Source organism: Sorghum bicolor, chromosome 1 (genome assembly GCF_000003195.3).
Source record: "Sorghum bicolor cultivar BTx623 chromosome 1, Sorghum_bicolor_NCBIv3, whole genome shotgun sequence".
Classification (NCBI taxonomy): domain Eukaryota; kingdom Viridiplantae; phylum Streptophyta; class Magnoliopsida; order Poales; family Poaceae; genus Sorghum; species Sorghum bicolor.
This window is the reverse complement of record NC_012870.2, coordinates 3,171,278-3,197,500: the sequence shown is the minus strand read 5'-3', so window position 1 is coordinate 3,197,500 and position 26,223 is coordinate 3,171,278. Positions and strand designations below refer to the sequence as shown.

Genomic DNA, 26,223 nt, shown 5'->3' with positions numbered 1-26,223 from the left:
CTATATCTGCGCGCAAAGGAAACCTTGCGGCCCTAACATGTTAGACGAACTTTTGAAAGGCTTCATAGTGATCCCTGCCGACCTTCCTTGGTAGTGGGTTAAGAGGCTGATCACCTCGGGCGAAAGGGTAAATCATGACTCATGGGTAAAGATGTACAACCTCTGCAGAGTGTTAAAACTAGTATACTAGCCGTGCTTACGGTCATGAGCGGCCTTGGGGATTCTTGCATCGACGGTGATGATTCTTGTGTGTTAAAAATACTCATTATTTATTATTTAATGCTCTACATTATTTATGTCACATTGATCATGAAATTGTGGGAGCTATACAATCTAGTTCCTATACTTGTGGAGTTCGACATGGACTCACTCTTGCTATTTTCCCCAAACCTCAGGAGAAGTTTAGGCTTGTGATCAACCAGTCAGTTGGATCCTGTAGAGTGGAGTTAATACCCGAAGTTGGAGTTATCTTCCGTTGTTTGCTGCTTAAGGTTATCTCTAATTTATTAAGTACGCTATATAATTTATGCATTGTCTTTTGATATTGCCCCTTATTTGTAGCTATATGTGAGATTTGCCTTTTAAAACTCGCATATAGTGCATATCTGGTTTTGTCCTTAAAATCGGGTATTACAGGGAGTCTTGGAAACAGAGCCTCAAAACTCTCACTGAAACTGATCTAATCAACATTTCATAATATTCACCCAACATTAAAAAATAAACAACTCAATAGTGTTTCCGTGATTCGTTACATCATTGATTAAGCAAAAAACACAACTTAGTCATCTAAATAAAAAATGAATATTCTCCTCCATCGGATAAAGCGGAGTTTAAAGATCACAGCTAAGCCAAATGGTGGTGTTTAGTGCAGTTAAAATGTTCAATAGCGCAACAATTGCATCGCGGCGGCATGTCTTTGAAAAGCTATAGGCCGTGTTTACTTCCGAAAAATTTCAGCCCAAAAGCGAAATTTTTGGCCATTTGGCCTTTTGGAAGTAAACGGGCTCGAAAACTTTCGGCCCGTGTACAGGCCCGCCAGCGCACCGCCGCGTATAAAAGGCGTGCCGTCCCCGTCGAAACCCTGAACCCTCATTCACCTCCGCCTCACCTCTGCCTCAGTCACCTCTCGCCGCACGCCTCCCTTCCATCCCGACCTCCGCCTCCGCCCGAGAAGACCCACGCCGCCTCCCCCTGACGCGTCAGTCTTCTGGACGTCGTTCTCGCTGCCCTAGCTCCACAGATCCGGCCGTTGCATCGCCGTTTGCTTCATGGCGGGTCTCGGCGGCGGCTTCGACGGCGACCAAGGCGCGTTCAACCCCTCGCCGCGCACCGGATCTGTGACTGGAGGCCTCCCCCGGGACTTCTTTGTGACCTCCGATGCCAGCCCCTTCATGTCCGGTGCGGGGTCGAGTAGCTATCCAAACCCGCAGCTAGGGTTCGACCACCTTGCGCTCAACGACGGCCAAGCGTGGACACGAGGCGACTTTGACCAGTACGCCGACCAACTTCGCGGTGACGAGGATGTGATGCCGCCTCCTGTTCGCGTGCCATCCGGCGGCTCAAATCGGCGGATGAACTTCCGCCCGCCTCGTCACGGCAGTGTCTCGGGCGGATCTGGGGACGAAGGATTCGTCGCCCCGGTCGCACGTCCTCCCCGCGCCTCTACAATCGGGTCCACTGGACGGACGGCTCGAGGCCAGCGTCTGCGCCGTCTCGGAGCCGTGAATGAAGAACAACACACCAACGCATCGGCCGGGAAGGTACTGGTTCTATATCCGTTTACGTTCATCATGTGTTTGTTTTGTTGACTGTTATGACTTTATTCCTATCGGTTGAGTTTACGGTTTACGGTTCTAGGGTTCATGTATGTATATCCGGTTATGACCCCGATGAGCTTTGGCACGAAAAGGCCTAGCAGCACAAGCACCACCGCATCCAGCCCAAACAAGAAGTCCAAGAGTCCTGCGGTGAGGGCCATGAACATGCACATGACCTCACACCTTCAGATGGCCAGGGAAAGGCTTGAATTCCAGAAGGAGATGCACAAGGAGAACAAGCTGGCGCTGGAGAACTTAAGGCTGGGGGTTAGCTGGAAGATAGCGGAGTGTACCAGGATTGCTGAGAAGGACATGGGCATCTCCGCCGCCACGCCAACCTTGCTGGATGGGCTGATTAAGATGGCCAAGTCTGAACTAGATATGGACATGTTCCTTTCCACCACCAGTGAGCCTGTGCGCATGAGAATCCTAGAGAACCTTGCCTTCAAGACTGGATCAGTGGACAACTAGAACACCGTGCTTTTTCTTTTGCTTGTAGAAGTGGCGAGCCTTAGCTCTGACTTTGTAGGAGCGCCTTGGTAGGATGGGAGGCTTTTGCTGTGACTTGGTAGCTGCGCCGTACGTATTTGTTGTTGTCTTAACGGATTGTATGATTTGTGGACCTATTTATGTTGTTTGTATGAGTTGTGAACCTGGTTCGTATGAAGATGTGTGCTATTTGTGTGCTACATGTGTGTTTGTTGATTGCAACTTGGCAGATTGTTGGGCTAATGGTCATCACCCTGATGCTCTATATGTAATCTTGCAGTACACTTAACTAACAAGAATGTTCATTGTTAATGACAGGCAACAGATTATGCGTATGCATCTAGAAGGGAGGAGATGATCAGGAGGTTGGAGAGGGCACAGGAGGAGTTGTCAGCTGACCTAATGGCTGATGAAGAGGAGGATGAGTTCATCCTTGGTATGTACCAGTTCGCTGTTCACTTTGACAAGTACCTCAATAGGGCTGAGTACAGGACTCCTAAGATGACTGGATTGGAATGGGTGCACACTAAGCTTGCAACTGAAAAGGGTAGTTACAACATGTTTAGAATGCACCCTGTGATGTTCTTTACCCTCCATGATCTATTAGTAAACAAGTATGGTCTCAAATCAACTACGAGGTCTTGTACTTACGAGACTCTAGGGATGTTCTTATGGATGGTAGGAGCACCACAGTCTGTTAGGCAAGCTGAGGACAGATTTGAGAGGTCGCTGGGGACTGTCTCAAAAATGTTCAATAGAGTTCTAAACAGTCTTGTTAGACTTGCTGCAGACATCATTAAGCCAGTGGACCCAGAATTTAGAACATTGCATCCAAGGCTAAGAAATTCTAGGTTCTATCCGTACTTCAACAATTGCATAGGGGCTATAGATGGGACTCATGTGCACTGTGTGGTTCCAAATGACATGTTTGTCCAGCACATGTGCCGCAAGGGTATCACTACACAAAATGTGATGGCCTGTTGTGACTTTGACATGAGATTCACATTTGTGAATGCTGGTTGGCCTGGATCTGTCCATGACATGAGAGTGTTCAATGATTCGACAACAACATACAGCGCCGTGTTTCCACATCCACCACAAGGTACTTACTGTTTAGTGCAACTGGTGTTTCATGATTTAAGTAATTGCGGCTAAGTTTGTATTTGCTGATGCAGGGAAATACTACCTGGTGGACTCTGGGTATGTCAACCAACAGGGTTACCTTGCTCCTTACAAGGGATCCAAGTACCATCTGCAGGACTTTCGGGACGGCCCCGAGCCGGAAGGTAAAGAAGAAATCTTCAATTACGCTCACTCTTCTCTTAGAAATGTGATTGAGAGATCATTTGGAGTTTTGAAAATGAAGTGGCGGATCTTGCAAAAGATCCCTCCGTATGCACCTCATAAGCAATCCAGAATCATAGTTGCATGTATGGCCCTGCATAATTTTATGAGGACCAGTGGCATAGCAGATAAGCATTTTCATAGGTGTGACAGTAATGAGAACTATGTGCCGAGACAAGCATATGAGGATCAACCACCACCAGAGGTTGTGGATGATGCAGCGAACCCGATGGGTACATTCCGTGATTCGCTTGCGTATGCTTTGGCAAGTCGTTCTTAAAAGTTTTGTGTGGTTAAACTTTAGTTTCGTTTTGTTCATTTACTGTGCAATCTGTGAATGGTTGATGATAGTTTGAACATCATCGTGTACTGTGAATGTGAGGACATATACGAGCTGTGATGTATTTGTAATGTTGTTGAGGCCACATTGTGGTTGTAATAGTCTTGGATAATTGTACTGAATAATTGTTGACATTCTGTTGATTGAATATTTATAATAAATGATGAATAAAGAACTTGTCATGTTGAGAATATGCAGGCATGCAGGGCATGCAAAACACCTGTAACAACATGCAAGGTACGCATGTGCATGGAGGTGCATGGGGGGCATTTATTACAGCCCCATTTTGCAAAAAAGTTTGGAAGTAAACACCAAAACCAAAATAGTTTGTGTCAGGTTTTTGGTGTGCTGTACATTCTCTTTGTTTTTTGGCAATTTGGCAAAATACTTCAGGAAGTAAACACGGCCATAGTATGCTATCTAGAACCATGCACCAAAATGATTTTGTTCTTGCCTTGTTCTGCAGACATTGTAACCATTTCGACGTCTGTTTTCTGTAACACCCTAAAAATTGTTTTCTGGGAAATAGAGCTAAAATGATTTAATTATGAATTTTTGGTGCTCATGAAAATATAGAAAAAATAATAATTTTTTTCACTAAATTAAAACTTATCATAGGATGTAGAAACATTTGTGTATATTCATGCTGGTGCATATGATTTTGATGAGTGGTTTTACTAAGGTTCAAAAATAATTCAAAGTGATTTTTAAAACAGTTTTAAATATGGCTTTGGAATAAAAGAAAGGAAAATAGAAAAAAAGAAACAAAACAAAACCCCTCCCCCTTTCCTGGCCCGAGGGCCCAAACTTCCCCTCCCCTCTCTCTCGGGCTGCAAGCAGGCCGAGCTCGGCTCCCCTTTTCCCCCCTTCTCCTCCCGCAGCCCAGCGCAGCTTCCCTCGGCCCAACTCGCTGCAGCCCAAGAGCGCGCGCCCTTCCCCTTTCTCAACTAACAGCCGGGCCCCAGCCTTCCTTCCACTGACGCGTGGGTCCCCCGGGACACCATCCCCGTCTCCTACCTCGCGCCGTAAGCCAGCCGGACACGGCCGGGGACATACCGGACCCGATTTCTCGGGATTCCTTACCAAAACGCGCAAACCGAGCCCCTATAAAGTCCCTAGTCCCGTACTGCACGCGTCTTTTCGATCTAAACGCGTTGGGGAAGCCCTAGCCACCATTGCCGTCGAAGAACGGATCCCGCCGAACTCCTCTCGCGTGGCTGTCCTCTTCCGAGCTTTCTCCGAGACGCGTAAGGACCCTAGGTGAGCTCGCGATCGCCCCCGCTTTCTCCTGGTGTGTTTGGTTGGGCGAAGGGTGGACCCAATCGTGGATTTAGCGAACCCCGGCGAAGCTTCGACGCCGGCAATGGCGGCCGCCGCGTCGGACCCAACTTCGGCCGCCCGTCTTCTCCTGCAGTGTCTCTGAGCCGTCCAAGCCGCGATCGACGCACAGGATTAGAACTTACCCCTTCGGGGTAAATCTTGTTAAAGAGACCCTGGAGAAGTTATGATTTAACCAGCCGTCCAAAGCGTTTTCTTCGTTTTACGCTTTCTGATTTGGAACGCGTATTCCTTACCGGTTTGAAGTAGAATACGTTTTCAGCTATTTACAGTTTTGCCATTGGGTTTATTTTGCTCATAAAATATTCATTTTGACTCCGAATTGACCCGTTCAAATTGCGTTGGATTCGTAATTATGAGATCTACATGATAGAAGTATTATCCCACTGTTTTGAAACTTTTTAATTTCCTGGTATTAATTAATTATTTATTTCTCTATAGGAAATCTTAGAAAATTCATATCTTTCACGTTTTAATTCTGATTTTCGTGAACTTTACGTTTGTGTGATCGTAGCGCTGCGTAGAATATTTTTATAAACTTTTATATTTGTTTTACCACTGTTTGGTGTATTGTTCTAATTATAGCTTGTTTGCTTCGTGTATGATTGTCTACATTGGATTGCGTGTTGTTGATTGATGATCGAGTATAGACGGTAAGCGATACGTTGGTGATCAAGGGCAAGCTTTGACGACCAGCGGCTGGCTCAGGAGAGCTTTGATCAAGGCAAGTATAACTGGAGATCATCCTTGTTACCTATACACCATTAATACAATATTTATCATTTGCATGTGTCCACCTTGATGACCTTAGCAAAATCATAGATGATTGTTATCCTGAATTCCTTGTTACCTATTTGGATATGCATTTGGGTAGTTCTTGCTAGTGCTTGATTAATAATCCATGATCTTGTAACATGAATGTTTGGATATACAATAAACAATAAAATAAGCTTTCTAGCAACTTGAACATAAAGGGTGGAAAGAACTCTGGCTTTTGCTAGATTGATCTTGACCCTCCATAAGGACTTATCCCTTGGCAAAAGCTGGGACAACTCGTACAACCATGAGGGCTATATGGCTCTGGTTTTAGCTCAGTATGAGGACCTTTTTCTAGCTTGTTAGCGGTTACCTTAAATGGCGTAAGAATGGCTAGACACGTTGGGTATAGTGTGGCCTCTGTCCATGTGTATAGGCTGCGGGTTATGTGCCATGGAAGGGGGGCTCTATATCTGCCTGCCGAGTGAATCTAATGACCCTAACTTGTTAGACGAAACCTTTGAAAGGCTTCATAGTGATCCCTGCCGACCTCCCTAGGAAGGGGGTTAAGAGACTCATGACCTCGGGCGAAAGGGTAAATCACGGCTCATGGGTAAAGATGTACAACCTCTGCAGAGTGTTAAATCTGGTATACTAGCCGTGCCCACGGATACGGGCGGCCCGGAAAACTGACGGAATAGATGGACACTGATGAATATGATTAATGATAGTAAAGGATGGTTTATTATGTTGTTTATATGTGTTATTTATAATTTCTGTATTACAATTGATCATGTGGTTATGGGATTATTTATGCTACCTTGATATTTGCTATCCAATGATTAAACATGCTATCCACTATTAAAAGCTAAATGCAGTCAAACCAGTGTCAGCTTTTTGAGCCTCGTGAACCTCTGGTTATACTTGTTGAGTTCGACATGGACTCACTCTTGCTATTTCCCCACACCTCAGGAGAAGTTTTGGGCTTGTGATCAACCAGTCAGTTTGATCCTGTGGAGAGGAGTTAATACCCGAAGTTTGGAGTTGTCTATCCGCTGTTTGCTATCTAAGGTTATCTCTTTTATACTAAGTACGTTATATATTTATGCATTGTCTTTTGATATTACCCCTTATTTGTAGCTATATGTGATATTTGACTTATAAAACTCATATATGGTGCATATCTGGTTTTATCCTTAAAATCGGGTATTACATTTTCGGACCTGTTTGCTGTTTTTGGATTGAAACGTGTCAGATAATGCCTGGCCAGATATGTAATCCTGATCCTATGCGCGACGCCTGGAAGTCATGCTTCGCCCAAACTAGTTTCTGAAGCTTTAAACCAAACAGCCCATTTAGGCGTTGCTAAGGCTTATAATGCAAAACTCTGTCCCAGAGTCCAAGACAATTAATTACATATTATTTATAATATTTTGTTGATGTAACAGTATATTTATTGAAGAAAGAGATAGAAAAAATAAGACTCCAAGTCTTATTTAGACTCTAAGTCCACATTGTTTGAGGTAATAAATAACTTTAGACTCTATCATAGAGTCTACATTGTGAGTACCCTAATGAGTTGGTCGTGCTGAATAGAGCATTTTTAGTATAGAAAAAGAGTTATTCAAGAACAGAGCAAAAAGGGGTGGTGGCGCAGTTGGCTAGCGCGTAGGTCTCATAGCTAAAAACGAGTGATCCTGACGTCGAGAGTTCGAGCCTCTCTCACCCCACGCCCAAAGAGCTATGATTAAACCCTGTGCTTATGTGACTGGTTGGGTCCGTCACAGCTGACTGATCTCATGATTAGCACTCAGCACTTATGAGCTCTTTCTTTTTTTTCCCCTTCCAGTCCCCCATGATTGGATTTCTTTTCCCCTTTCGATTTTTGATAGCTTTTACTTTCCGTACCTTGTATACCGATTGTAACCTTAAATATCTGCTTCATATAAATTTTATCCATTTTCCCCCTTCCACTCCCATGATTAGATTTCTTTTCCCCCCTTCAAGTCCTATGATTGGATTTCTTTTCCCCTTTCGATTTCTGATAGCTTTTACTTTCCGTACCTTGGTATACCGATTGTAACCTTGAATATCTACTTCATATATAAATTTTATCACAAACAGAAACATCTAAATGCCGAGACTAAAATGGGTTTGCTCAGCATCCCACTATCTGAACCCTTGATGTCGCCTACCCGGCTCACTCCGCAGCCAGCCTTAAGACAGATTCAAGGTTCTGGACGCACTGCATGGTGACTCCAGTCAACGGTGGCAACTTTTGATTTCAAGTGATACCAGTTCATATATAGCATATGCATCTCCAGAATCAGGAGCGGAGTTACAAAATGCGCGCGGTGCGTGACTGCAGCACCGCGACAACAGCAGCTCAAACAGAGAAATAATAGGGCCCGAGAATCGACACTTAAAAGTTGTGAGAATTCTCATCTTGATGAGATATACCTCGTCCCACTATAACTAGATAACCATTCTGACATTTTGACATCAAGGGTCAATGACCAACCCAGCATATCAAGAGAAGTACACTGTTATTGCATTATGCAAGGTTGGAGCCTAGGGGAAGAGGAGATGAAAAAAAATGGACGACTGCAGATGGGTTCAGCAGTTAGGCCGGGTCACAGTTTGTGCCGCCGCCGCCTCTGCTCCACTTGTCGTGCCAGTCGGAGAAGCCTGTGAGCAAGGCCTCTTGCATCCACTGGTACCGGCATCTTGATGCAGCTTCAGGAACCGTGAGCCAGGTCCTCTGCCGGGTGCTCTGCTCAGGCCATGAGGCCAGCTCTTCCTTTACATGCAGCGCAAACACTGCAGCTCTGCACATACCCTCAGGGCAGCACGCATCTTGATGTGTCTTGCTTTTGAAGTCATAGAGCCCCAGAAAATGCTATTCAGAAAGGAAATGACATTATATGAGCAAGAATGACGTCAAGATATATTGATTGTTGGGTCAAGCAACTTGAATGACAGATAAAAGATAGTTGTGTATAAGCATCTATTGTCATCAAGGTCAAGCAATGGACACTTCATCATAACACAGCACTAAGTACAAGAAGAGAAAAAAAGTTAAGGTTATCTTCATTGGCACCACATGTGTTCATCGAGATATAAGAGCCTTCTAGAAAATATAATCATTGATTTCATGGGTCTTCCACTATGTAAACATCCTACATGCTACCAGCACAAAAGTGTTACAGGAGCAACGAGCAGGAACAAATGTCAATCCAATCTCGATTGTGCAGATTAGCCAAAAGAGTTCCCACTTGTGGCAGTTGAAGAACATGCCAGACTAAGCAACGGAAAATAAATCCAATCGAAGCAACTAGTTCAACATCAGTGTCATGAACCACTGAGAACACTACACAATGTGCATCTCATGTTTCTTCCACTAAGAATGTATGCCTGGCTCTAGATAAGCTTCAATGACAGATCTTACATAAGTGCAGGCAAGCCAAGTATAATTTCATTACCATCAGCAGATGTTCTTAGTTATAGAGGTTGCACATCATTAAACCCATTCAACTACAGGATATTAATCAATGTGACTATGTGAGGCATGTCTCATACAACTTGTGGGTATAGGACTTCGTGAGGAAGACAGCAGGACAAAGGCCAGTCATAGGATTATAAATGTAAGGCTTTTGACTTGACTCAATAACAGCAAGAAATATGATGGATTCCAAGGAAAATAGATATGAAACTACAAATTATTCCCCCTTTTTAACATAGTGTCAGGTTTTCAAGGAAGTTACACTCTGTAAAGGTTATAACTGCATGTCAGTATCTCCAATTTGGGGCATACAACAGCAACATAGGATCAAAAGTGGGAGAACCAAATGCATAAAAGAATGTGGCATGTCAACCAAACATAGTACTGAAAAGAATAGTTCTAATATAGTGAATAACAGTTTCATCATCTAAGAATTTCAGTTTCATGAATAAGTCAAGATGGAGGCACAGGAAAACATGTGTCAGCACATGGCATACACTAACTATTGAAAAAGTTTTAAATGAAACGGGGCAAGATGAAAAGTAGTTTAGAAAACACCATGTTTATAGGCATCTTACCACTATATCACCTCGAACTCCAGCTTCTTCTATAGCTTCTCGAGCTGCTGCCTCTTCAACAGTTTCATCGTTCTCCCATCCTCCCTGCAACAAGAAAACAAACATAACAAAATCTCTACATGGCAGCCCAGTGACATTTATGACAGGTTTATGAAAATAACATGGAAACAACATGAATAAAACCTAACACTGTATATCTGAAAACTACTCAGAGTAACCAACATGTGCACAGACCAAATAAAAATAATATACATGAGACCTAAGCTTGCAAACAAGCTCGTAAACAGCCCAAGGAATCCAGGTCGGCAACTCAGACATTCCAGTTACTTCATCTGGATTTCCTGGATTTCTAACACAAGACACATTGGCACTTGAGAACTAACTGAAATGAGAATATGCACTGCTTTAGGGTATAAGTGTTCCAATGTAGTTATGTGAAAACACAGAAACAGAACAAGTTTGCAATAAATGTTGCCATCCATGCAAACAACTAGCAGTGGATTTCAAATGAAGATGTTAACAGTAATACCTTTGGAAACAAAAGACTAGGTCCACTTTCTAATTATTGCAAGATGGAGATGTTTACAGTACAGTACCTTTGGAAACAAAAGACCAGGTCCGCTTTGGGAATTTATCATGAGAACTTCCACAAGTTTCTTAGTTTTGTCACCAGAGGTTTCATCATTATTAGCTCTATACCTAAATGGTATGCATCTGCAGAGAAAACAAAATTATTCAGAAATACGTAGATATGCCACTATGAATAAGTGCCAGTGTTTCTTAGATCCATAAACGCAAAGGCTGTAGTACAATAGAACAAATTTCTGTGGTGTTAAATCATGTTCGGACTCCATATAGGAACTATAAAGTAGTAATATATCAGTGGTAGGCTTGGTAAAACTAGCACCGAACATGCATCTAGCATCTTAAAGATCAGGAACAGACAAATAGACCACAGGAGAACAAGGAAACACGAAGAAGATCGATTTCTGAAGCACTTTGAACACATTAAACACTAGTGACTATGGAGACACAATGATAACACACACAGATAGATAGTTTACCTTTTCGGCTACTCTCAATTGACCCTTCCAGATAGTATTGTTTCCTAATCAAACATGGGTCATTTTGATCCCCACTTTAAACCAGGATCCCTTTTATAGTGTAGCTATATGTTGATATGTAAATATCGTGAGAGGCTTTACATATTCTGGTATTGCTACTATTCCTACATGTCTCATGATAGGCACTATATTCCTACAAGCTGAAGAGAAGCCGCAAACTGAACACAAGGCATAGCAAAATCTGTCCTAGCTAAGGAAAAACAGAAGCTATATAAAGAAGAAAACATGTAGACAAAATATGAGCACTGATTCATGGCCTTTTGCTATCAGCAACGATGAAAAGAATACCCAATGGTACTAACTAATCCGAACTGTATCTATCGGCCATCTATCAATACTGATTTGAAGTGAACTAAAGAGACACTCCTTGCGTTGGGAGACAAACTATTCAATTATTCATCATACGCCACAATTCATTACTATCTCGCCCTAATATCAATGCAAACAAGCAAGCAGAACTGCTTTTACATCTAGCTGCGGGGTAGAAGCATCCCACCACAGTTGCTAACATATATTAACACACCATCTAAGTGAAATAAACAAACAGTGATCTCAATACTGTCGCTGTCACCATTACAAGGTAGATACTGTGCATTGATTAAGACCTCCCTGCTCAGTGTATTTGTATACATCAATTCGCGATGATCACTAGACAGTTACAAGTTTTTTTCTTAATAATAACAAAATAACAAGAAAAAAAAAAGGAGAGCATATCTAGACGCCAGCAAATCACCGCAACAAACAAAACAATCGAACCCCGGTGGCACACCACCACGCCGCAACGATCCACTCGCCAGAACACATGCTAGCGCGCCGTACGGTGGCGAAGAATACGACGCGCACCGCGCCGGCGCCGCATTTAGGTCAAGAGGGCAATGAGCACGCACGCACGCACGTAGCCATCGGCCCCAACCCAATCGAATCCAATCGGGAAGGGAACCTCGAAGCACTAGGAGCAATAATTGGCAAGGGAATCAATCAGTCAGTCAGTCAGAGAGCCAGCCAAGCGCGTACCCGGCCACTAGCCGACGGCCATCCTCGTACCGCTGCTGGTGCCGGCCCGTGCGGGCCACCAGGTCGCACATGCCGCCCGCTCCGCCGCCGCCCGCTTCTCCCGCAGCCGCGCCGCTCTCCTCCTCTCTATCCGGCGGGGGTCGTCGGCGGGCAATGCGGCGAGGGCGAGAGGGGGAGGAGAGATTTGTGCGGGGCTATAGAGAGAGAGAAAGGAGAGGGGGAGGCGATAGGAGGTGGGAGTTCGCCGTGAGGGCGCCCTGTTTTTTTCCTTTTCTTTTGTTTCTTTCTCCTTTTTTTCCCCTCTTTTCCGTGACGGCTTGATGACTTGTCCTCCTCTTTTTCCGACTTGTCTCGGCCTCTCAGGTGGCTTGGGCCCTCTTCGTCATAGACTAGAGGCCGGGTGCGAGACGTGGCACAATAATATTTTCGGGAACTTGTCTTTTGCTGGGATTGTATCCTTGATTTTTTTTATTTTTATTTATCATAAAATTGTTCGTCTTTGCTTCAGGTTTTTCTTGTGGATAGAGATGAGTCTTTGATGAAAGTTTTTCTTGTGATAGATGTGCACCTCATGTTGAGGATGATGCATTTGTTCGTTTTTGGTTTAGAAAGTTTAACATGTGGTCTGTGTGGCACGTCAGAGTGAGGTGGCATGAGTTTCTTTGGGTTTTCTTTATGATTTAGATATGTACCACCATGTTCGGGTGGCACGTCGGATAAAGAACTTCTAGTTTTTCTTCTTTCTCCTTTGTTTTTATTGTTGTTGCGTGATAAATTTTTTTGGGATGCTTCATGTATAATTGTCTTTTGTTGGGATTTCTTCTTTCATTTCTTCGTCGTTCGAAAATGGGTGTGTTTATCGAAAGTTTTCTTTGTATGGCGTACGTGGTACGTCATGTTGAGGGTGTATTTACTCGCTTTCGGGTTTAGAAAGTTTAACGTGTGGTCTATGTGTCATGTGAAAGGGCATGAATTGCTTTGGTTGTTGTTCTGTGCTAACTTGATGGCTTGTCACTTGTTTCATTACTCGAACGGTCTTTGTCTGTGTGGCACGTCAGAGTGAGATGGCATGAGTTTCTTTGGATTTTTTTATGATTTGGATATGTTCCACCATGTTCGGGTGGCACGTCAGATAAAGGACTCCTAGTTTTTCTTCTTGTTTTTATTGTTGTTGCGTGATACTATTTTTTGGAATGCTTCATCTAGAATTGTCTTTTGTTGGGATTTCTTCTTTCATTTCGCCGTCGTTCTACCAGAAAATGGACGTATTTATCGAAAGTTTTCTTTATATGGTGTACGTGGTACGTCATGTTGAGGGTGTATTTACTCGTTTTCGGGTTTAGAAAGTTTAACGTGTGCTCTATGTGGCACGTCAAAAGGACATGAATTGCTTTGGTTGTTGTTCCGTGCTAGCTCGATGGCTTGTCACTTGTTTCATTACTCGAACCGTCTTTGTCTGTGTGGCACGTCAGAGTGAGGTGGCATGAGTTTGGTTTTTTTTCATGATTCTCTCCTTTGTTTTTGTTATTGTGCCTTGATAATTTTTTTAAATGCTTCTTCTAGGATTGTCTTTTGATGGGATTTCTTTTTTCATTTCTTCACTTTTCTATCAGAACTTTGGTGTATCTGCCAAAAGTTTCCTTTGTATGATATATGTGGTACGTCATGTTGAGGATGTATTTACTCATTTTTGAGTTTAGAAAGTTTAACGTGTGGTCTATGTGGCACATCAAAAGGCATGAATTGCTTTTATTGTTGTTTCGTGCTAGCTCGATGGCTTGTCACTTGTTTCACCACTCGAACTGTCTCAAGTAGCTTGGATGGGTTAGGAACTTTTCGAGAATTTGGTGGGTCGAGACCCAACATGATGTGTTCGACTATCTAGTTTTTAAAAGATAGAACATATCTCTTTATAGTTTTTGTTTTACTTCACCTAGAGTTGCCATTTTTATGATTTTCTTTTGACTTCTTTCTTTTCTTAATATAAAGCATGTGTTTTTCATTGAAATGTTTCCATGTGATATATGTTTCATGCCATATTAATGTTGAATTTGCTTAGTTCTGTATATTGAATCCTTTTATGTGTGGTTTGTGTGGCATGCCTATTGAAGTTCCATGAATTCCTTTTGGGTTATGTCCTTTTTTGTATATCTATCTAGAAAGCGCTTCCCATCTACATTAATAGAGGCATTAATACAGTAAAAGTGGCCTTCAAAAGCTGGTCTAACCTAGCTTTTGCTTTTTAGTACAAAGAATAGCGGGAATAAGGCCTTGTTTAGTTCCAAAAAATTTTGCAAAATCGACATTGTAGCACTTTCGTTTGTATTTGACAAAAATTATCCAATCATGGACTAACTAGGCTCAAAAGATTCGTCTCGTCAATTTCGACCAAACTGTGTAATTAGTTTTTATTTTCATCTATATTTAATACTCCATGCATGCGTCTAAAGATTCGATGTGACGGGGAATCTGAAAAAATTTTACAAAATTTCTTGGGAACTAAACAAGGCCTAAGAGTGGTCGAATAAATTGCAAAAAAAATCCCTTTGGCAACTTATTTTAGTCATGAGCAGCTTATAAGCTATACCAAAGAGGCCCTTAGTTTTCTTAGCTTAGATGTGTTTTTCTTTTTTTTATCACTCAAGGTCGTCTTGGCATCTATGTTGAGTTGGGTTTTTCATCTAGACTAGAGGTAGTCCGGGTGATGTCACACATGCATTACTACTAAAACTGATCAATAAACTGATATAATCAAGAGGCAAAAAATATGAGCCACATAGCACATTAGATAACTCCAACATTTAGGATCCCATGTGAAGATCGTTCTAGCATTTAAGGATAGGATGTACTTACCGTATTCTAAATTGTTAGTTGCTTTGGTTTTTTATTTCATAGTTAACTATATATATAATGTATTTCTAGATGTATAGAAAATATATGAATCTAAAAACAAAATAATTTATAAATTAAAATGAAGAGAGTAACAATATTCTAAAGATACCAGCAGGAAAATAGAACATAGCAGTATACCACAAACTTGACAAGTAATAGTGAAGGCATAGTAGTATGCACATTAGGTTAACAAATAAAAATGATGATATACACAAGTTTAGCTATGGCAGAACTCGTAGTTTTTCCAATGTTGACGAGAACATGACTCCACGAGTCCATGAATGAGAAAAAACAACAAACTACAAGCCCTATTGCGGCACTTATTCAACAAGTGAAGATAGTTCCTACACCTACCTAGGCGAGCTTCCTTGTTTTTGAGACTATAAAATCAACCAAAAACAATGGACCATATATGCTAAACAATACTGATTGTAATGCTAGTACGCACTGCATGCTTGTATCAACTATAGTAATCTAACAAAGTCTCAAAAAATACATATCACCAAAGAGAATCGAAGATACATATAAAATATGAATGCCACCATGCATGAGCTCACTCAACTAAACAAAAGTAATAGAATTGAAGGATGCGATAAAGAATAGCAACCAGGCTTAGGGAGCAACAAAAATACATCGAGCCTACATATATACATTCATAGCTCACTGGACGATCTATCGCTTTATGGCATCAACTTCTATCAAGTAAATGCAGTTAAACAAACATAATGATGGTATTGTGGTATGTTTCCAAAATGAATGTCAAAAATAGCACCTTCCAATATTGCGTTAGGCCGTTAGCATCTCCTCCAATCACATAGCAAGCATTGCCCTAAATAGCTTGGTCACTGCCAAAGAAACAAATTGCATAAATAAGCCGCCAATCAATGCATATGCTTTAGGAACTGGAAAACAACTAAGTTTCATCCAAAAGAATGAATTTTTTCAAAAGAGGCTTGGTAGTGAACATTAAAGAGAGTATAAAATATAAAAATAACTATTTTTAAAAGATGTAACAATAGTGGCTCGAAACTAATATGCTAAAGACGCAACATAATACAACAATGCAATGCCACAAAAGAGGCTTAAATGTAGACCATGTGACTACCAAGACCAAAAACTAAAACAATGCCAACTAATAAGAAAATAAAAAATAAAGTCAATTCAAAAGAAAGTAAGGCATTGTGGATGTGCACAAATACCTAGCCGACGTACTTTTTCCACCAGAGTAACAAGCATAGCAGGACAGGGTTCTGAATTTCCAGCCAACACAATAACAAAAATAAAGATGATGAAGATCATCATAAGACAATGCCATAGTTTTTAATGAATGAAGAGCAAAATAATATATGTTCACATGTCATATATAACCACGTTTTAGGTAGACCTACTTGGAAAATCACAAGAACAGCTACAAAGCAAATGCAACCATGTGCCTTGTGAACCCTAACATCATGTAGCAATCTATTATCTATGATGAATATTTGCAGTGCCTCCACCTCCGTTATATCTCCACATCAGTCACCATATTATAGAAACTCATGAAGATCATGGAAAAAAATCGTTACAATGTCCACCTCTATAACTGTAGCTGACGATCCACTTTACAACAGCCAAAGACTTCTTCATTAGACTCAAAAGACAGGAAAGATGTTGAACACTTAAAGGTCAAAACTATGAATTTAAAACACAATAAATTGAAACTATGGAACACTTAAGATCATAGTCGAGAGTGATTTCATTTCTGTATTTAATCTATGAATTAGTTATTTTTTATCTATATTTAATGTTCCATGCATGTGCCACAAAATTCTGACGGGGAATCTTGAAAAGTTTTTAGGTTATGCGGTGAACTAGGCCTTGTTTAGTTCACCCCAAAACCAAAAACTTTTCAAGATTCTATGTCACATCAAATTTTGCGATACATACATGAAGCATTAAACATATATGAAAATAAAAATTAATTGCACAGTTTGCCTATAAATCGCGAGACAAAATTTTTAAACTTAGTTACTCCATGATTGGACAATATTTGTCAAAACTATAAATTTAAAACACAATAAATCAAAACTATGGAACAGTGAAGATCAGAGTTGAGAATGATTTCATTTCTGTGAATGCCGGAGTATTGCTGCTAGTCTGCTAGTGATAACATCATAACAATGAGCCCTCCCTAGAAAAAAAGAGCTAAATAGGATTTAATAGGTGGAGAAAACCCTCAGAAAGCCGGGAACGATATAATATACGATGGGGCACGAATTCACCGAAGGACAATGGGCTGTTCACTTGAGTTATCGAATATGTCTGCATTTAGCGGTGTTTTTCTCTCACAATAAATCAGCGAGCCAAGCGAACAGCTAACTAGAGAGAGTTCTGATAGGAGAGTGATATTGGACAGTACCTAGATTCACCTTCTGATTCTCAAGCAAGCAGCGGAGGTTCATCTAAACCTGACAATGGTTTGGGTTAAATCTAGTTTTTTTTGTTTGGTTTTACTTTTGTGTTGTATTGGTTTGGATTGAAACAGGCTGAGAAGGTTGTTGGGCTACTTTGGTTTGGGCCCTATTAAAGTAGGCTAATCTGGTTTGGCTGTGAATAATAGAGTTTACAATGTTTTTTATTCTATCTATTTATTTGTTGCTTTTGTTCATGACTAAATATAAACACATTAGCATAAGGTGCCGGTGAAATGGTGGTTGGAAATGTATTTCAATGGGTTGAATGCATAAGTGGTATGGTTTGGTGTGGATGATTGAAGCCATGGTCTATATATATATATATATATATATATATATATATGTGTGTGTGTGTTTTGGATTAGTGTGGGTTTGGCGGCCCACTGTTAGGGTTAGGTCCATCATGAGCAGAGCATAGATCAGTTCCCCGTCTAGCCACCCATCTACTTGGCGTCTTGGTCTAGCCACCCATCTACTTGGCGTCTTGGGTCTTGTTTAGTTCACCCAAAAAACTAAAAACTTTTTAAGATTTTTCGTCACATCGAATCTTGCGGTACATGCACAGAACATTAAATATAGATGAAAATAAAAAACTAATTGTACAGTTTGTTTGTAAATCGCGAGACGAATTTTTTAAATCTAGTTACTCTATGATTGAACAATGTTTATAAAATAAAAATAAAAATATTATAGTATTAAAATAAAAAAAATAGATCTTGACCGAATACTAGCATGGTTCGATCGGCGATAGGGCGGCGGTGGGGGGCCGACAGCGACTAGCGAGGTGGGGAAGTAGCACAACGACAACGCGCGGCTCGCGCTCGCGGGTGCGTCAGACAGCGAGACTGCGCAGCGATCCTCTGCTCCCGCGCCCGCGGCCTGCCACGGGCCTGCCCGAATCGAATCTCGGGCCCGGATTGAAGCATGGGCCTCACTGGAGTCACCAGCCCATGTATATTAGTTAGCGTGTAATTATGGGAGGTCATTTTTTTTTTTGACTTGGCTAAAGGAAGGTCGCCGTGCGGCCCGTGCCCATAGATAATGAGCCAACACATTTTTTTTCTAACTTTCTTTAAAATTGGCATAATCTTATTTACCATAGTCTCCTGAACTGTTTAAAATCCAGCTTCAAACGGAGCTTAACGAACCGAACCCAAGATGGAAGTTATTCAAAATCAAGTCATTTTCATATTCAATAGAAAAAAAGTTTAATCGGAGTACTTTTAAAACGAGCCACCGAGACAGCTCGACGGGTTTTTTTTGACGAGATGAAAACGGATCGGATACGAACGGATATCACTGATATCATATTTGTTTTCATATTTTTAGTCGGATTCGGATTCGAATACGGATAATGTCAACCATGTCGGATAAGATATGATTGGATGTCGACATCACAAATATATGATTTAAATATTCGGATATGGATACGGTATCGGATGTTGAATATTCGGACCCGAATACGGACAGACCTGAACCCTTCTAAATGAATTCGGTCTCGAATACGGTCGGAAAATATCCGTACCGTTTTCATCCCTAGTTACGTCTCCATCAGTGTAAAAAGTGAACATGAATCTGAGATTGCGTTTCTCTCTATCCTACTGACACCCGGTCCCACATGTAAAGGAAAAAAAGCCCGGCTCTTCCTTGGCATGGAAGCCGGCCGGAGAGAAGCTTGCAAATCCTGCAGCCGCGATTCCTGTGTCCCTTCACGGTGTGCGAAGCAGCAATGTATGGAAATACTGTACCCTCTCTCCCGTCGTGTCACATCACCACACTGCATTCCTACTGTCATCCTACGGCCTACTCCTACTCCAACCAGCTACCGGCCGTGTAGTAGGCGTAGGCGCGTAGCCGAATCCAGATCGCCAAAAATCTCCGTCATCACTACAAACAGCGAAGGTAGCCAACCACGAAGCAAAACAACGCCGATTCATGTATCTCCGTCATCACTACAAACAGCGAAGGTAGCCGCCGATTCATGCGACCAATGTGTGATTTGCAACTGAGGTCTGGTTTACTTCTCAAAAATTTTTAAGATTTTTCGTCACATTAAATTTTTAAATATACATTAAATATTAACTAATTATACAATTTATCTGTAATTTATAAGACAAATTTTTTAAACTTAATTAGTCTATAATTAAATAATAATTATCAAATACAAATAAAAGTGTTACAGTGTTAAAATTTAAAAAGAATTACCAACTAAACAAGGCCTGCCGCACATTGATTTGGGAACAATTGGGTCCACATAGCAAGAGATTTACACATGTGATCGGGGATAATGGACGGGTACATGGGCTTGCGATAAAGACACATTAATGAGTTCTACTTTACAAACACATTACAAACAAGTCTGGCTGGACTTGTTAGTAGATAATATCGGTCGAACAATTATCCATTCATCAAGTATCAAAGTACCATACCTCTGTTTGCTCAAGTACCGAATATGATCATTAACTCACAATAAATCAGCAAACAATGCTTCCAACCATGATTTATCAACCAAACGAACAACCATTTAATAATTTGATTGATACAAGTTTCAGTCGAGTGCCCAACACGCTGCCCACACTCAGGTGTTAGGTGTTCGCTAGTCTGTTTTAAAGAAAAATATTGTTGGCTTACAGAAAAAAATATAACTTATAATATTTTTTTTTTAGAAAAGGTACATAGTAAGGCCTTGTTTAGTTCCAAAAAATGAAAAGTTTTCGGTACTGTAGTACTTTCGTTTGTTTGTGACAAATATTATTCAATTATGGACTAACTAGGATCAAAAGATTCGTCTCGTGATTTTACAGCTAAACTGTGTAATTAATTTTTGTTTTCGTCTATATTTAATATTTCATGCATGTGCCATAAGATTCGATGTGACGGGAAATCTTAGTTCCAAAAAATTTTGCAAAATTTTTCAGATTCCCCGTCACATCAAATCTTTAGACGCATGCATGAAGTATTAAATATAGACGAAAATAAAAACTAATTGTACAGTTTGGTCGAAATTGACGAGACGAATCTTTTGAGTCTAGTTAGTACATGATTGGACAATATTTATCAAATACAAACGAAAGGGATATTATTCCTATTTTGCAATTTTTTTTGAGCTAAACAAGGCCTAATACATACTAGTTGAGAAGAACATACTAAACTGATGACATGTACTTCCAAAAGTAACCACACGATGGCGGTGCCAAAAATCATCTTCACGATGGCCAGTCACCATATACTACGTCGTTAGAACAGGCTTCATTTCTCCTAGTAGCCTTTAGGAACTCAACCTCTTGACGAAGGAAGGCCGTCAACAAAATATGGAACTGCAATGTAGAGGTGATTCATAATGGGATAAAATGTCAATCTACTGATCTGTAGCTCATAGTTTCATGAATGCCAGGCTTTTGCAACAAACAAGAAAAATGTGGCGTAATCCACAACAGCAGTCCATTATCCATAACAGTTTAGACATATTTAAGCTCATGTTCGCTGATTTATTGTGAGAGAAAAACACTGCTAGTTGAAATACGGCTTATAAGACAAGCAAACAAAGCCTAAACTTTGATTCGAGAGAGATCTGCTTGCTTAGATAGACATGTATATATGCGTGTGTTCTATTTTGTTTAACAAATACTAGACACTCCAATTTTACGTGACGGAGTTCTTGGAACTAATACTAGAGTTGAGTGAAGGTTCTCATGATTAGCAATCTGCATCTGTGAAACCAATGCAAATCAAACATATTTCCAATAGAATGTGAGCAATGTACATAGTTTGTAAGGTCTTTATAGTTGCTTACAATTGTGTCATCTGAGATAATATGATATACATTGACATTGAAATAAATTTGCGAATTTAACCTTTATTTTGGATGTGGTAAGATAGTGTGGTCAACCATTTCCCTCCTACCATTATGCTTAATCATTATAATAGACATTTGGAAGATCCTATATGAGGCAATTACATACATGAATCATGATAACCCATTGTATTACTGAGTACCACCACAATTGTCAAATTGTCATCCAAAGGTTGAAGTCCACATATACTAAATAAGTCACCATTTTGTCCTGAATAACATCTTGGTGCCAAACTATCATGTAGGTTCTCATAACAAAGAGATGAATCACACATCCAATAGTAATTTCAGTATGCAGATGATGACCCATAATATAATATGATAATAAGTAGAAATACAAAAGGAGAAAAAACTCTACAAAACAGAAACACACAAAACGTACATAAACTGCAAGATCGCAAACAACTTACTGGTTCATGATTCCACTGATCGATCTGCAGTTTCATCAGGATCTCCCCTGAGCTTTGAGCGTTCCGGCAGCAGCGAGATCTCCCTTGAGCTTTGGTCGTTCCAGCAGTGAGACGTCCAGTTCCGGGAAGAGGCGAAGCACGATGTTCTTCTTGGCATCCTGCACCTCCCTGTCCGCAGCGTCCTTCACGCGGGCGACGTCGGCCGCGTGCTCCTCCTTGAGCCGAGCGACATCGTCCTGGAGCTTGGCCGCGCGCTCTGCCTTGTCGTCGGCTAGTCGGCCGACCTCGGCCGCGTGCTTCTCCTTGAGCCGAGCGACAGCGGCAGCATGCTCCTTGTTGAGGTTCTCTGTGAGCTCTGCGACTGCAGCTGCGTGCTCCTCCTGGAGCTTAGCGACCACGGACGCGCGCTCTGCCTTCACCTCCTCGCCATGCGCGGTGCGTGCCTTGCGATGCTCGTCCGCGAGTCGGCGGACCTCGGCCGCGTGGTGAGCATTTGCGACGCTCGCCGCCTCCTTGAGCTGAGCGACGTCGCCAGCATGCTCGTCTCTCATGGCGCGCCGCTGCTCCTTGAGGTGGGCGACCTCCCCTCTGGTCTCCCGCAGCTCCTTCCCCTTCTCATCAAGCTCTGCCATGGTGTCCTTCGCCAACTCTGACGCCTCCGCGATGCAATCGACCAATCCCCGCGTGTGCGTCGAGGGATAGGATTTGCGCTTCCTCGTTGATTCCTGCTGCTGCGGCGGCGGCGCCGGCGGCCCTGCTATGGCGGCGGCGGCTCCCACCTTCATCAGCTTGTGCTTGTGCTTGTGCTTGTGCTGCGGGGTGAAGGTAAGTCGAACTCTGTCTCTCAGAAGAGCGTCTTGCGGCGGGGCGACGACGGGCGGACTGCGCCGGGAGAGAAACTCTATGACATCAATGGCCGAGCCGCCCGCCCTCTCCAACAGCCTTTTCACGACCGTGTCCTCCCATGTCACCTCCGGCAAGCGGACAGCTGCTCTGCTTGGCTTTCCCCATTTCACCGCGCATGGCCAAGGCATCGTCGATGGGGACTGGAGGTGGAAGAACCTGTACTGCCACCCAGCGGATCTTGGCATCTTGCCAGCGAAGAGGCCGGTCGTGACGCCGGAGCGCGACTCGAAGTAGGGCCTGCAGCTGAAGTGGTACCACCCCGCGTAGTCACCCTTGTGGGTGCATATGGAGAAGAAGGAGCGAAAAGCGCGCAGCGTGGGCTCGACGCCGGCGTCCTTGCAGAGCAGCACAAAGGCGGCCATGTAGCGCCACGCGTCGGGCGCGAGGCCGAAGTGCCCAAGAACCGCCACGTAGAACTCATGGAGCGGAATCCTCATGCCGGCCTCGAGCGCGTCGGCGTAGACGCAGATGGCGTTAGAGCCCTCCGGCGGCGGACGGCAGGCCACCCAGCAACTGTCGAGACTGATAGGAATGTAGTCAGCCGGGACCTGGTGCTTTTCGCAGAGTGCTTGGAGCGCGGTATGGCTGGTGAGCCTCGACGGCGTCCTCTCCGCCTCGGGCCAAGAGAAGGTGGTGATGGCTCCGGCTCCGGTTCCGTCGTCGTCGTGGAAGAACTTCGCCGAGGTGGCGGCGTCGAGTTTCGCGATCGCCAACGTGCAGAGCTCCACGACGGAGGAGGCTGCGGCCATTGGCGCCGGCCCGGCAGCAATAAGACTGGACTGGAGGGCACTGGCTACGTGGAGAAGATGAACAGGAACGAGATGGTCCGTATGGCTTCGGGATGGCCGTTGGCGTAATGGAATGGCTAGGCTAACCTGACACACGCCATATGGTTCCAGTCACCGATGCACTAATGTTGACGTGACAAGCCATGGCCTCTCTCATACGGAGTAGTACTATTTTAATTTATTATAAAATAAAAATATTACTAAATTGTTAAATAGTTAGTAAATTTAATAGATAAATTTAAACGACCAGGTTGACTTAATGGTTCAGAGTTTGTTTAATTCCCATGTAAAAACACTGCTCATATTCAGTATTAAATTATTTTTCTTTATCTTAAATTATAAGACGTGTGACTTTATTTTACCTTAAATTTAACTTCTTAACTTATTTAAAATTTTGTATAAATATAGTTAAATTTAAATTATTTTAAAGAATTTTTATTAATAAACTAAACTACAATAATAAAAAGTAATATTTTGCACATTTTTTAATAATATGAGTAGTTAAATTTAGTATAAAAAGGTTTTATAATTTAAAACGGACTAATTTTGACTCATAAATTAGAGAACAGATATTTGAAGACTCTTGTAGGAAGCCACGGCCAGCAGCCAGTAGACGACTAAGGGCTTGTTTAGTTCACCCCGAAATCTAAAAAGTTTTCAAGATTTCTGGTCACATCGAATCTTGCGGCACATGCATGAAGCATTAAATATAGACGAAAATAAAAACTAATTACACAGTTTGTCTGTAAATTATGAGACGAATCTTTTGATCCTAGTTAGTTCATGATTCGACAATATTTGTCAAATAAAAACGAAAGTGCTACAGTAGCGAAATCCGAATTTTTTTCACAACTAAGGCCTTGTTTAGTTTCTAAAAAATTTTGCAAAATTTTTCAGATTCCCCGTCACATCGAATCTTTAGACGCATGCATAGAGTATTAAATATAGACGAAAATAAAAACTAATTGTATAGTTTGGTCGGAATTGATGGGACGGATCTTATGAGCCTAGTTAATCCATGATTGGACAATATTTTCACAAACAAACGAAAATGCTACAGTACCTGTTTTGTAAAATTTTTTGGAACTAAACAAGGCCTAATTTCTTCCTCAACCGCCGCAGCACCCCGTCCAGGTCCATGGCGTCCTCTTCCGTCCCGCTCCACAGCACCCGGCAGTTGCCCTCCCACACGCGCTAAGCCAACTCCCCCCGCAGGCGCTAAGCCGCAGGAGGCGGATTCAGTAACGTTGCTCAAGAAAGTCACAAGGTAACTTTCGCATATACATCCACCATTCAAGAGAGATCCAATGGTCACAATGCTTACAACCAATCCAGGTACGGCATCTCTGTTTTTTGACAAAGAAAATGAGGCAGCTAGGAGTCCATGGAGGCGGAGCCAGCCGGAGTTCTCCTAAACTGATGCTGCTGGAGTCTGGACTCTGGAGAAGCACCGGTTGGCTCCGGACCGAGATCTCTGCTCCGACGCTCCCTCATCCTCTTTCTCGCACTCTGCATCGGCACGGGCATGCTGCTGCATGCGGAGCAGCTTGCCGCTGCCGCTGCTGAACATCTTTGTCCCACCGCCGCCGCCGCCGTTTTCCGCTCTTCTCTCGCTCAACTTTCTGTCGCACATGGCCGAGCTGCCAAGGGACCAAGGCTGCTGCTCCGCCGCACCGCGAAAGCCGGAACAACACCTGATGTCTCTACATCGAAATCTCTACTTGCCCCTTTCATTGGACTCTACCTCGTCATGGGAGCTGTGCTGCATTCCAAATCGCTCACCGCCACCAATCGACCCGGCCGTCGTCGTATGCGTCATACTCACTGGCGTCGCGCTCTTCCACTTAACGATCATGTCCATTTACAAGACACTAGCGAGCCATCGGGCTGAGGACGAGCCCAAGCAGCTGCCGCGCTCGCGAAGACTTCCTCGGCTCCCGTTCGTCGTCCTCGCGCGCTCGCCATCTCCGTGGCGTCGCCCGTGGAGACCGTCATGGCGGATGGTGCACCCAATTTCCCTCAAGATGCCTCCGCCGCGAGCTCGATATGCCGCCCTCCACGCCGGCCTCGCATCGCTGTCGCATTGGTCAAGAGCTCCCGCGCGCTGCCCTCTGCACACGCTCGCCAAGCTCGCCGCGTCGCTCTGTGCGCAAGCGCTTGTCGTGCCGCCCTCCGCCTTGGCCATGCACGGTCACAGTGCTAGGAGGCAGCTTGCCGCATCACTCTCCATGCCGGCCGCTCAGTTGTTGCGCCACCCTCCGCCTCGGCCACACATGCATGCTCGCAACACTAGCAACCAGCTTGTAGCACCACCGTCTGTTCTAGCCGCACACGCTCTCTTCGTCACCATCGCGTCGTCTTTGCCCATGGAGCGCCGCACATCATGGGAGAGTGCCGTCGCATGGGTGAATGGAGCAGAGCGAAAAAAACTTAGTGGGATGAAAGCCAACAAGTCACTGACAAATGGTCTCATGAGCTGAAAAGAAGGACAACCTTTAGATCTGATTTAGACGATTGAGATAGAGAGAAAGTTACAACGTAACTTTATTGAGTAAAGTTACTCAATCTCAGTCTTAAGCCGCGGGTGCCGTGAGACACTTCGAACCCGCCGCAGCCCGC

At 43.0% G+C, this 26,223-nt stretch overlaps 3 protein-coding genes across 3 annotated transcripts; 1 reads left to right on the top strand and 2 right to left on the bottom strand.

Annotated features, from left to right (window-relative positions):
• Positions 1,946–4,091, top strand: LOC110432034. The gene is made up of 2 exons (XM_021451983.1): positions 1,946–3,408; positions 3,482–4,091. Exons 1-2 carry the CDS (start codon positions 2,661–2,663, stop codon positions 3,928–3,930), a joined length of 1,197 nt encoding a protein of 398 aa, XP_021307658.1. The 5' UTR covers positions 1,946–2,660; the 3' UTR covers positions 3,931–4,091.
• LOC8057085 (nudix hydrolase 16, mitochondrial) lies at positions 8,361–12,601 on the bottom strand. Its single transcript, XM_002463623.2, has 4 exons — positions 12,303–12,601; positions 10,761–10,878; positions 10,165–10,248; positions 8,361–8,983 (listed from the first exon to the last, which is right to left on the bottom strand). Exons 1-4 carry the CDS (start codon positions 12,371–12,373, stop codon positions 8,708–8,710), a joined length of 549 nt encoding a protein of 182 aa, XP_002463668.1. The 5' UTR covers positions 12,374–12,601; the 3' UTR covers positions 8,361–8,707.
• LOC8061419 lies at positions 20,668–23,722 on the bottom strand. The gene is made up of 2 exons (XM_002463622.2): positions 21,911–23,722; positions 20,668–20,964 (listed from the first exon to the last, which is right to left on the bottom strand). The coding sequence occupies exon 1, from the start codon at positions 23,563–23,565 to the stop codon at positions 21,946–21,948; it is 1,620 nt and encodes a 539-aa protein (XP_002463667.1). The 5' UTR covers positions 23,566–23,722; the 3' UTR covers positions 20,668–20,964; positions 21,911–21,945.

What these genes read in the sequence shown, in the direction of transcription:
- LOC110432034 (XM_021451983.1), top strand. Translation starts at nt 2,661, where the DNA reads ATGATCAGGAGGTTGGAGAGGGCACAGGAGGAGTTGTCAGCTGACCTA. An exon ending in GTTTCCACATCCACCACAAG is followed by an intron (nt 3,409 to 3,481) that starts GTACTTACTGTT and finishes TTGCTGATGCAG; the next exon opens with GGAAATACTACCTGGTGGAC.
- LOC8057085 (XM_002463623.2), bottom strand. Translation starts at nt 12,373, where the DNA reads ATGTGCGACCTGGTGGCCCGCACGGGCCGGCACCAGCAGCGGTACGAG. An exon ending in GGCCGTCGGCTAGTGGCCGG is followed by an intron (nt 10,879 to 12,302) that starts GTACGCGCTTGG and finishes TTTTCTCTGCAG; the next exon opens with ATGCATACCATTTAGGTATA. An exon ending in CTGGTCTTTTGTTTCCAAAG is followed by an intron (nt 10,249 to 10,760) that starts GTACTGTACTGT and finishes TTCTTGTTGCAG; the next exon opens with GGAGGATGGGAGAACGATGA.
- LOC8061419 (XM_002463622.2), bottom strand. Translation starts at nt 23,565, where the DNA reads ATGGCCGCAGCCTCCTCCGTCGTGGAGCTCTGCACGTTGGCGATCGCG.